Source organism: Mugil cephalus, chromosome 20 (genome assembly GCF_022458985.1).
Source record: "Mugil cephalus isolate CIBA_MC_2020 chromosome 20, CIBA_Mcephalus_1.1, whole genome shotgun sequence".
Taxonomy (NCBI): Eukaryota; Metazoa; Chordata; class Actinopteri; order Mugiliformes; family Mugilidae; genus Mugil; species Mugil cephalus.
Genome location: NC_061789.1, coordinates 5375034 through 5388025, shown reverse-complemented (window position 1 = coordinate 5388025; position 12992 = coordinate 5375034). Strand labels below are relative to the sequence as shown.

At 40.8% G+C, this 12992-nt stretch overlaps 1 protein-coding gene across 1 annotated transcript in view; it reads right to left on the bottom strand.

Moving 5' to 3' along the window:
- cpt1a2b (carnitine palmitoyltransferase 1A2b) overlaps positions 1 to 12551 on the bottom strand; it is a 55094-nt gene extending 42543 nt beyond the window's left edge. The window contains exons 1-4 of the mRNA XM_047572365.1: positions 12415 to 12551; positions 7499 to 7641; positions 5649 to 5788; positions 102 to 279 (exon numbers count right to left, since the gene is read on the bottom strand). Coding sequence (XP_047428321.1) covers positions 102 to 279; positions 5649 to 5788; positions 7499 to 7639 — 459 coding nt within the window. The 5' untranslated portion in view covers positions 7640 to 7641; positions 12415 to 12551. The remainder of the gene's footprint in view (positions 1 to 101; positions 280 to 5648; positions 5789 to 7498; positions 7642 to 12414) is intronic.
- Between the last annotated feature and the right edge of the window lie 441 nt (positions 12552 to 12992).

Genomic DNA, 12992 nt, shown 5'->3' with positions numbered 1-12992 from the left:
CTTTATCATTTACTGACTGTTTGATCCAACCTTTGTTGAGGCTGTAAAAACAAAGTGTGGAGGCGGGTGGAGGCCTGTGATAAGAAGCAGAGCTGACTCACCACCCAGACTTTGGTCGTGTTGGAGATCCGTCCGTGCTGCTCGAACATCCACTGGTGGTAGGAGAGCAGCAGCTTCAGGCAGAATCTGAGAGCGAGGATCAGGGAGAGCCACAGCAACGTGCTGAAAACCAGCGCCGACACCATGGTCTGGCCCTGGGCGCTCAGGGACACGTGGAGACTGGGTAGAGGGACAGAAATAAAAAAAATAGAAAAAATGAATAAAAACTTAAAAGAAAACACATGTACAGCAAAAACGTGGTGAGGAAGGATTGGAGTATGGCATCAGATCAGGTTGTTAATCAGTTTCAGCTGCTCTTGTGCACAAGAGGCGCCCCCCCACAAAAAAAAAAAAAAAAAAACAACAAAGAAACCTAAACAGAGAAAAAAAAATTGTCCAATTACACATGTAGTTGTCAATTGCGGATTGTTTTTTTAAACATATTTCTTGATTCTGCATCTTGGGTTAGGAAATATCACTATTAGACCGAACTATCAAAGGGGAAACCTTAAGGGCTTCCTGCAAAACGTCTTTCAAATGCCAAAGCAGCTAGAAGAGAACAGACTCTCTCAAGGGAATCAACACGTTAAGGGCAAGAAGATCGTACCAAAGTGCAACAGCGACATCTTCTGGATCAAGGAGGAAACTTCAATGGAGATTCATGAAGAAAGAAAATAACATAAAAGGAGATGCTATATAGTGCACGTACGATACCTTCAGAATCAGTTTTATTATTATTATTATTATTATTATTATTATTATTATTATTATTAGCCATCGTCTAGTCTATACGGACGCCACCATCTCCATCCTGTTCATTATGATGTTCAAAGAATTCCTGGAAGGAATAAAAAGTATTGCACTGATTATTCCAATCAACTAAATGAAACGTAAATATTACACTTGTGCATTAACTTATTCAAACTATGTTCATCATTTGCACGTACATACCGATCAGCCACAACATTAGAACCACTGACAGGAGAAGTAAATCCCATAGACTAGCGCAGGGACGGGCAAACTACGGCCCGTATTTTCCCTCTTTGACAGCTCAACCCTTCTGTAAGGATGAGCGGAGCTAAAAAAAGAAAAGTGGACGGAGAATGTCGAGTGTTTAATAAGGAGTGGACAACTAAATATTTCTTTACCTAACACAGATCTACTGCTGTATGCCTGATATGCAAAGAGACTGTGGCGGTTTTTTAAAGAGTATAACATCAGCCGTCACTTTACCACAAAACATGCTAACTATGCTGGCAAGCAGTCAGAGAAAGACCGGGAAGCTACTGCTCAGAGGTTGGTGGCTAATTTACAAGCTCAACAAAATTTTTTTCATCGTCAAAGTGCCATCCAAGAGTTTTTAAAGGAATGTATGGTGGAGACAGCAGGTGTCTTGTGTCCAGAGGCCAAAGACAAGTTTGAGAAAATCCGTCTATCACGCGAAGACAGTCACTCGCCGCGTGGAACTGATAGACGAAGATCTAACTAACTTAAATAAAACGGCGGAGTCGTTCAGCGCTGGATGAAAGCAACGATGTAAATTCAACTGCTCAGCTCCTCATTTTTATCCGAGGAATTAACGATACTTTTGAAATAACAGAGGAGTTTTTAACAATGGAGTCTCTGAAAGGAAAAACATGGGGGGAGGACTTGTATAACCGGGTGTCTGCTGTCATTGAAAATATGAAGCTGCCTTGGAGTAACCTCATCAACGTCACCACAGATGGATCTCCAAATGTAACAGGGAAAAACTCTGGCCTGCTGGGGAGAATCCAGGATAAAGTGAAAGAAGAAAACCCTGACCAGGATGTTATTTTCCTTCACGGCATCATCCACCAGGAATCTCCATGTAAATCTGTATCACAGCCGACTCATGTTGTGAATCCTGTCGTAAAACTTGTCAACTTTATACGTGCATGGCGACTTCAGCACCGTCAGTCCATCGCGTTCTTGGAGGAAACTGATGCCGCGCACCAGGACCTACTTTATCACTCCCACGTCCGCTGGTTAAGCTTGGGCAAAGTGTTTCAATGAGCGTGGGACCTCAAAGAGGAGATCGGTGCATTTTTGGAGCTGCTGGGGAAGGCCGACGAATTTCCCGAGCTGAGAAACGAGAATTGGCTTTGTGACTTTGCGTTTGCTGTGGATATATTTTCACACATGAATGAGCTGAACGTGAACATACAGGGGAAGGATCGGTTTGTGCACGACCTGTACACAAGTGTGAAAGCCTTCAAAGCCAAGCTGGCTTTATTTTCCAAGCAAATCTTAAATGTGTCATTCACTCATTTGCAGACACTAGCCACACTGAAAGAGGAGGCTGGCGCAAAGGTGAAGAAATACAGCGAGTCACTGGATGCGCTCCACAATGAATTCTGCCATCGCTTTGTTGATTTTGAGAAAATTAACAAGTCACTTCGGTCGGTGGCCTGTCCCCTGTCACAGGACCCCGAAACAGCACCAGAAGTACAAGTTCAAGTCTCTTAAACTGAATGACTTTTATGCGTCACTTAATGAAGCGGTGTTTCCAAAACTCCGGAGGACGGTGCAGAAGATGCTGCCGTTGTTCAGCTCGACCTACGTGTGCGAACGGACGTTCAGCGTCGTGAACTTCAACAAAGCCAGACACAGATCCAAGCTGACTGACCAACACCTCAGATCCATCCTGAGAATCGCCACGACAAAACTGACTCCAGACTTTGATGGGCTGGTATTTTGTTCATTGAATTTTCAGTGTTTTAAAAGTCATTTCAGTAAGAACTACTGTGGGACTTGGAAGAGATATTTTGTTGTAATGCTTTTGTTAATTTTCCGATGTAATTAAAGCACGTTTTCTACATATCCCATGTTATTTTTTCTCTTATCAGGTGAATTACCAAAACACTCCATCCATCTGCTCCTGGTCCGGCCCTTCTGTCAAATAGTAGGACCCTCTGTGGCCCAGGAGTCAAAAAGTTTGCCCACCCTTGGACTAGTGGTTCCCTCGGCTTGTATCTAAGCAAAGTAAATTTAATGACTTCTCAGAAATACTCTCAGAAATATTCCTTAAGTCGTCCTGACTCGGATGCATCACAAGAGGTCGCAGTGTAGGAGTTATTAAAACCCACATGAATCAAAGACAGGAAGTGGTTCTGATGCTGGAATTCAGTGTTTTGTTTTGTATTCCCGGCTCCAAACATAATGTCTCTCACTTAAACCAAACAACTCGACTTTAGCCTCGGCTGCCAACGGAACAAGGAGACGGTTTAGTCATTTTTTCCACTCTGATGAGCAACATCAAGTCTTTTCCTTTGGCTCTCGGAAAAACTCTCTATCCGTGGATTCATACACTTATACAAACACAACCTGGCACTGAACAACACCTGAATCTCATTACATCATCGATTGGAACTATAACTTCAGTCACAGATGACTCACGCTGATGTTTTGAGTTTTTAAGCTGCAAAAAACCTTTTAGGCTGCACTGCATCTCACACCTCGTTGCTCACACATTGCAAATCACTCAGTGTCACAATTAAAACTGTCAGGGTGGAATATGCCAGTTGTGTGTCGACGGTGAATCAGCGGTTTGGTATTTATCCAAAGCCACGGTGAGTAACCAGACCGGCAGGGAAGTAGGGGAAAGTTCAAATGCAGGTGACACACCCACACTGTTTTATGTCGACTCATCCGCTTCGCATGCGGAGGATTTGCCGTTTGTTTGGATTAGTCAAATGTCAGGTCTACCGCGGTTAGTACATGTCGGACTGACATTCAAAGAGTAAATATCACTGTCAAGGTTAGCACATGTCAGATGGATGTATTTTTAAGGCCGACTGGGGCCTTTCTGAGTGGAGTTTGCATGTTGGCATCCAGCTTCCTCCACCCATCATCCAAAGACATGCTCGTTAGGTTAATTGGTGATTCTAAATTGGCCGTAGGCGTGAGTGTAAATGGTTTGAAAATGGAAAATACTGTAATTGCTGCTGCCAACCACATGGCTACACCCATGCTCCAGCTCAGCACAATGACCAGGAACCAAAGTTGTGGGCAAGGCCTTGTAGTAAAGTGCAAATTAGTTCAACTAGTTTTGTTTTTTTCCCACCTACTGCCTATTATGCTTTCATTTCATTCACATTTCATATGTATCTTCATCTCAAAGTATAGTATAAAGCTGTAGTTTCTACATACAAACATTGTTGACATTGTATTGTCCTATTGTCTGCACCAAGTGTGAGGACTGAATTGGGTAAAAAGCCTTTACGTGCTCAGCTCCTCTTACCCGGAACAGCCTTCAAAAAGCATCTTGGGAGCCTTAGCCCAACTTTAAAGTTCCCATAACCTCAGTGACAAATACATTAGTTGGTGGTTGTCTTTGTCTGTAGGGACTTTAATATTACTTTTAATGTATTTGTTGTGTCCTGTCTGTAACGTTTTATTTTGCTGCTGTTTTGGTCTCTCTTCAGGTCTCTCTTGAAAATTAGATAATTGATCTGAATGGGACTAACCTAGTAAAATAAAGGCAAATTAAACTCTAAATTGAGGTTAAGACATTACCGAAGGTCAATGCTTCCACTGTAGGAAAGTAAAAAATTGTGTCACTAACTTCATATAAAAAAAAGAGTCTCTTTGAAAGACGGTGAACTCATAGAACTCACGTTACATTTATAACCTACATGAGCTCGACCATATTTTTACTGGCTATAGCCTATTTTACATCAGTTTGTACAAATCCAAACCCAAACGAGTTTGGGTTATAAATCTAATCGTAATGAAGCTAAAATTATCTGGAAATAAATTCAAATAAAGACCATGATCATTACTCTGGATTTTTGGTACCGTAACTCCACAAGGCTAAATTATTTTGGTGAACTCATAGAACCCAGGTTACATTTGTAACCTTCATGAGCTCTACCATATTTTTTACAGGCTATAGCCAATTTTACATCAGCTTCTACAAATCTACAGATAAAATAAACATAGGTATTAATTAAAAATGATAAAATGTGAAATTTCTGAGTTTTGTATATATCCATCCCCGACCTGATGTTAGCCGTTTCAGAAACCCAAACAGAGCTCGGGCTATAGCTCCAACCGTGATGAAATTAAAAATGTCTGGAAATAAATTTAAACAAAGACAAAGATTAATACTTGGGGTATTTGGTACCTTTACTCCACAAGGCTACATTATTTTGGTGAACTCATGGAACCAAGGTTACATTTGTAACCTTTATGAGCTTTACCATATTTCTTACTTGCTGTAGCCTATGTTATGTATACAATTAATCCCTTTTCTTGCCTCCCAAATCCTTGCTGGTTGGTGTAATGCATCAATAATGCTAGAATGGGCTTATCACCATAGACAATAGCTTTAAAACCCTGGTGTCCTGCAAAATACATACATATTTACTAGGGTATGATTCAGCGTTGTGTGAACTTTTTGTTCACTGTTATTTAAAAGTCTTATATCACTAAAGCTTAAACCTTTTTCTCTCCTATTATTGGGTGAGATAAGAAAGGCATCCAAATTGCACGAGGTAGAAAACAGTCTTCATGTTGTGCATGTATACCTTAGTGGGAGGTGCTGCTGTATCTTGGCGATGAGCCCCATGCTGGGATCCGATTGCATGTACATTGTGGCCAAGATTCCTATGGCAACGATGAGCCAGGAGGAAGGGCTGGCGGGGTACACTCCCTTAATCACGCTGTTCTGTAACCACAGAAGAAGACACGATTATTCATCAGCCGATTCCTTTTAAAGTCTCTTATTTTAGTTCCACTCGAGGGTTAAATACACTACGTTTTACGCACATTTCTCCGAAGTTAAACATTACGCACCACAACAACTACTCACAGTGGCTGATTGCACATATTTCCAGCTGTGTTACAGTCAGCTTGCCAACCGTGCATGTCGGTACATGTTGGGAAAAACTCATCAAATCTAACGTACACAGGTGGGAATTCAAACCCTGTAATAAAGCCGTCTGTTTTCAACTCTTACCTGGATACAAATCACAGCCTCACATACCTCCTCCTCCTCCTCCACACATTCAAACCGTACTGTTGACACAGTCTGTCCCTATTCTTATCCTTAACAACAAGGGCTCCTACAAGGCTTTTTAAAAGAAAACAAGCGTCATATTATCCAACTTGTGTTTTTCTGTCTCGACTTGACAATCGGACGTCTGGCTCCTACTTATCTAGAGGTCTAAATTAAAAATTAAACATATATGTTTGTTGTAAAATGTTCAGGCATCATCATCTTTAAATCATCATTACTGAGGAAATTTCAGTATCTTTACTTAGGGCTGGGCGGTATGACCAAAAATGTATATCACAATATTATTTTTTTTTTCCATGCACAATCACGTGTGCACAACATTTTCTACAAATGGAGAGAGGAATTAAAGCACTAAGGATGGACTATTTTACTGTGATGATGAGTAACTATTATAGAATAATCCCACACTACTAGTAAAACAGGTTTGTACTGCCTGCTGATGTGGAAATCTGGGAGTTTTTTTACAGCTCGAAGATAAAAAAAAAAGTGACAGTTGCACCATGTGTGTTTAGAAGCGCTACATTGAAAATGGTCTGGTCTGAAACAGTGTCTCGAGGCGAATGGTTCCGGACATTGTGTAATCAAATATACCGCTATGCCGCTACATTAGAAACGGGAAAAAAATACCACTATGAACCGATACGCTGCCCAGCCCTATCTTTTCTCCACCACATCTACATTAACATATGGCTAATTACATTATTTCATCTGACGTGGACTTCCCCAGAATCACTGATATGTTTCCACTTTAATATTTCCAGCTACTTCACCATCTCCGCGATTTCACCAGATGATTATTTTGGATCGATAAAGATTCAACTATGGTTAACGGAGGTTTGGAGACACAAACACTTGTACAACTCATCTTGGGTGAAATTTTGGCAAAAGTCTCCATTGTTGAAAGAAGCAGGAACTAGAAACAGAAATGAACCCGACTGGCAAAAAAAGACACAGCGCCGACTAGTGTTTGGGAGGTGTTGTTATACAGAGCGAGCCAGACTAACGAGTGCACAAGTATCTACTGTATGTACGTAGGTTACTGCGTCTACGTTCCACAGTAAAGAGTCTTAAGTCAGTCTGTTGAGAACTGATTCTGGTAACTCAGTCAGAGGAGTAAAAGCAACACAGTCATGCACAACAAAAATGGCTCTGACTGTTTCGTAGGACTGCCCAGTTACGTGCTCAGATTATCTATACGAGTTTAAACCACACCGATAATGAAATCCAAATGTTGAGTTACCAGACTGCTCTGATAACAGAGAGGTGTGGACTTTAACGCACTAAAAGCACAAATGAAACACACAAGAGAAATGCAATATTATCTGATTTTTTTTTTTTTTTTTTTTTAATCATTCTCACCCGCATGCGGCTGACTCGTTTCTTCCAGGATCGTACTCCGGACAGGTAGATCTGGTTCAGGGCCTGATAGGACAGCTGCAGGTCTATACCTTCCGGTGTTATGGTGAACTGGAATGCCACAGCCTGGTGGGCCTCCGCCATCGCTGTAGAAACACACATACACACACAAAAATAAATAAAAAAAACAACCAAATATGACTCAATGGGATTTGTCTGGTTTAATAAGCATCCACAACAGTCGCTTTTTTTGAGCCAGCATGCTCCCAGCTCCATGTGACGACACTTTAATTGAATGTGTTGAAGGAATGTTGTTGTCTCGACAAACCTTGCTGCAGCACCAGGAACACAGAGCAAATGTTCTATTACTTTAGACACTCATCCACATTTGCCTACTGAAGCGGTGTTAATTTGGATTTCCCCAAAGGGGATCAGTAAAGTGTTATCTTATCTTAAATCTTAGTGGCAAAGTTGATGCAAACAGCTTCCTGGGTGCCAGCCCAGATTTCATCCACAGTTTATGCCCTTCCCCTTGCAGACCAGGTTTTGACCGACAATCAGAGTCTGTTTGACAATATGAACCCATAGCTGAGCTTCAACCCCTGGCAATTAAACAGCAAACAGGATGCACTAAACATTAACTCAAAGGTAGCGAAGTGGTATATTTTAGAATTTTACAGGCCCTAACTACAGTTGATCATTATACAGCGAGTTATTCAATCAGTTGGGGAAAAAAAATTAAAGGTTTATTTGGTTTGGGAGGAAGCTGCAATTATGGTTTGTCTTTTAATCTGAGACCAGGATTTGATATGTTGGAACCAGAGTGTTTGACACTGCTGCACCGCTCCATTCTAGTCAGACAAAAACAGATTTGTTGTGTCCGAATTCCTCCAAGAAGCTTTGACAATCAGCACTCTGTGATGACGGTGGGAGAAAGAAGGCCGCGCAGTCCCGTACAGCTGATGATAAACGAAGCTGCTGGTGCTAAACGGTGACATGAGGATGGTTGCGGTTAAAGGCTGGCGAGAAGTGGGTTAACATATAAACCGGTTGAGGTCATGATCACCTCGATCCCCTCTTCTCCTTCTGTTTGGTCAGCCGAGCGACTGATTGCTGCATATTTCTCGCTTCCCGCAGCTGATTCACTCTTGTGTGAATGTGGGAGGAAAAGGGAGAGTGATTAGTTGTTGGGCGCGACGAGCGAGGATGATAATCCCTCATTTAACGATTCACTCACAGCCCACACAGACGCCTTTATCTCTATCCTTGGACCAAAAACAAAACAAAAAATAAAAAAGTCTGAACTCTCACCAGGCCAAAGAAAATGCAATGGTTTGAAACAGGGGGGTGGAAGGAAATAACAAGATGCCCTTGGCCTTGTGAGGTGGTTTGATTCTTGTGAGGTCGCACAACAATCCAGTCTTGTCGAGCTGCAACGACGCACTTCTGGCTGATCCACAGGGGTGTGGAAAAATGTCTGTGTCCTGTGAAGCAACAACTGTGTTCTAGGTTTGTCATTTACGAGCCAACTACATGCCAACTACATATAGATCACTGACTGAAAACAGAACAGGACAAACCCTCCACAACACGGAAAACAGTTGCTCTGAAGCTCAGTGTTGTTGCTCCGGCCGCCGCCATCTTGGCTTTTAACCTTAAACATAACATGTGAGAAGACCCTGAAATATAACCTCTAAGTCCAATAAAAACTAAAAATGCACTCGGCTGCAACGTCTTTTTCGGACTTAAACTGCTACATACTGCTGCACTGCTGACATTACTCCCACTCCTTGCTACTTTGTTAGCACCTTAGCACACACAGTGTTGTTGTGATCACATGGTGCTGCTGGATAAAAGTGTTGGAGCGGAGTCTGCAACGGACTGCTTGTGTCGGAGATCTTCGATGCAGGCCGATATAATCCGATATTGGATATCAGTATCGGATCAGGGCACCGCTAATGTTAGCAGAACTTGACACTGACCACTACTGCTCGACAACTGAGCCATATATATATCTATAACTTTAATTGTGTAGACGCATCGTTGGTCACTCAGGAGAGAGCGGCACTGTACCAAGATGGCCGCCCTGTAAGCACATCGCTCCAGTGATTGGCAGCAGTCAACGCGGCGTCTATTGCTAGTGTGTTCAATATTTACATTTTTTGAGTGCAGAGTGAATTATTTTTTTATTTTTTTAAAGAAAAATCTCAATATTAACTAATATTATTGCCATAAAGTTAAACTATATTTAGGCTACTTAAGATACAGAAATTGTAAATGGAACAAATAACTTGAACCAACTCATGAGTTTTTTATGAGAATTATTTACAGTGACCACACGAGGCCCGTGTTGCTAGCAACATGGACTTGTAGTTAAATTACACTGCAACAGCATTTCAACATACGTATGTGGAAAAATGCTGACGGTGCCCTCTCTAGAGTCATATTTTCGATTACTATCGTTGGAGATTGGGACATTTCCAGTAAGCATGTGCAGAAAATGGTGTGTATCTAGAAAGATGATCCAAGGATTTTACTGGTTGATATTTTTCTGCCTAATTTTTTTGCCTAATTAAGAAAATGCTGAAGCGGAGGAACTGACAATTATGTATGAGGGCATCCACCCATCATTTAACACAGACATGATCTTGATTATGTAAACTTTTAAGCCTTTATATAATTTAAATAGGTTAGACACCTAAAAGTAGTTACTAATTTCTTTCTGTCTGACTTCATTTCATTATTTTTGATGCTAGCCAGTGGTAGAAGACATCAGAGCAGCAGTGAGTCGTCAATAACTTCTATATAATCATGACAAGTGTTGGATTTTAGGTTGCTTTGTCGTTCTATGAGTCTCACTAATGGGAGCTAATCCAAATGCCCTTGTTGTGTATTACCAGTTGATTACTCAACACTGCCAGTGTTTTGTCTCCGGGGCGGAAGTTTGTGAAGGACCTCAGTCATGCCGGACATGGCTTATCTAAAACACAGCTCAAACAAAAGGACTGGTTTGAGTTTCTTAGAAACGTCTCGCCTCTCGTCCAAGTGGCCTCTTCACAAAATCTCTGCACACATCGAATCTCGTGAGTTTAATGAGTCAATCTGAACTACATCCACTAATTTGGGTGATCAACACCCACAGATGTTTCCAAATAAACTCCCCATTGGTCATTTAGAAGTGAAGAAGCAACTCAGATGAGATGTCTTCAAGGAAACTCAAACAAGTCCTGCTGACTATGCTTTTTGTTAGATATGCAAAGAGGATGTGTCTGATTAACAAAACCCAACAAAACTGACTTGTACAGACCAGATATTACAAAAGGTCAAACTAGTGTATTAAATAGCAAGCGATGATAAGGAATATACCCAACAGTTGCTCCACTTCCTGGTTAAAAAAAAAAAAAAGAAATATCTATTAGTGATGTGCAGATCGATATTGGAATATCGATACTTCCGATACCAGGTTGTTATGCTCTAAAAGCGATTCTCAAATCAAAATATCGATACTTTCGATACTTCAGTCGCTCGTGGAAATGTATAATCGTCAAAGTAACTGAACTATTGAGCTGTGAAACACCTCAAGTTAAACCACAACACAGAATACGAGGCATTTATGATGAGGAGGACTTATTATTTTACTTTATTTTTTTATTTTTTCAGTGTTTGAAACAACATTTTCACAGATTTTGTATGATTATGTCCTCCGTTTGTTTTTTTTCTTCTGTTGTTGTATTAGCTCAAACATATAGTAAAGGAGGCCACTACCTCATCATACTTCCGAGTGTTATTTTATTTTTCTGGAGAGTTTATTTCACATATGCATTGCTTATTTTAAGCCGAGAAAAACAAAAATAGCATTTCGATTCTCCATGATGTCCTGAAGAAAAGACAGCCAACAATAAAACTCTTTGAATCTTAGATATTGTTAATACTATAATCAAAATAATAATAATAACTAGCGTACCTAATGTTTTGGCATGTGAGTGAAACTACGCAAGAGTTAAGCTACAGTAGTAAACTGGTTATACTTGAGGGTGTGGAAAAACGTTATGTGGGGGGGGGGGGGGGGGGGGTCATACACGTGAGCGGTTAGGGAAGAGTATGAGCGGGTCACGCCCCTGCTAAATGACACGCTTGCACGTTACTTCATTAATGACAAATTTTGCAGTTTGCGGCAGTTTAGTCTTGCAAAGAAAGCACACACGCCCAAAGGCTGCTTCCTCTTACTGGCTATAAATGGAAAAATGTTTATATTAAATACACTGTTTGAGTGTGATATTGTTAATTATATAGGTAGTGTTTTTATTAGCTTTTACGTCCGGTGACTTCCGGGTACTGGAGATGTCACGCTGGCTCCTACGCACGCCAAAATGTATTTATTTAATTATTTAATGTATTTATAAATGGTCGGGTTAAATAACAACTCACACATTTTTTTTTCCTTTTATCGACTTCTTTGCGACTTTATCGACAATTTAAATTAACTTACGAACTAATAAACTAAAAAGCTGGGCTGGCTTCTTTCTTTAGTTATTTTTGGTCATCATAAATCATCAGTGTTGTGCCGCGGCCATGCTTCTCTCCATCACTGACTTACATCACCACGTCCCTGGGTGGGTGGCTACACAACTACACAACAACAACAACAACAACGCGCTCAACAACAACCGCAAATGCTGCGCACACATAATCGTTACATTTACGTCGTGCACTGGGCAGCTTGCATTTTTGTTGCAGTGTCTGTGTGGTCCATTCATGACCAACTCCCTACTCCCCGCGCGTTGCACACACAAGGAAACAGAAAAGGAAAGAAACCAGAAATAATTACAGTGAACAAAAAAAAAAAAGAAAAGTGAGGAAGAGCTGAGCCGAGGCGGCAGCTCGATGGAAGTTGATCCAAAACGCCGGTGGAAACTTACCTGGAGCGTCTTTGGAGGATCTTTCGCGATGAGAAGGTTGATAAAGAAGCGCCTGTTGGTTATGCGCCCCTCCTTTTACAAGTCTTCTCCTTCTGAGAAAGTAGTCCGGCTGCAGAGATCGTGTCTGACGACGGATGAGCCGCTCGTTTGAAAGAAAGCAGCGCAGCTTTGTGGGCTTGGGCGCAGGGGCGTTTCTAGAGTCTATGGGGGCCCTAATAGGAATAAAGAAATAAATAAACCCGGTTAAAAGTTAACTAATGTGGATTATAAAACCACTGGAACTTAATTTGAGTTTTATTCAGAATTGTTTCAATTTTTTGACATTTTAATTCCCATTCCACATTGTATGTACAGAATGTCTTTATATTTCTATTTATATAATTATATTTATTTATATTTTTCAGAGTGCTGTTGTTTTTTTTTTAAATAAACTATAAATAAACAATGTTTTATGTCTTAATTAATCACTACCACTACTTATTTTCTTCATTTTAGTTATATGTTTTTATTTTTAATTGGTGCCCCATTAGTGTGTTTCGTGTGTTTTAGTGTGCTTTGACTGAAAACTACATTGCCAC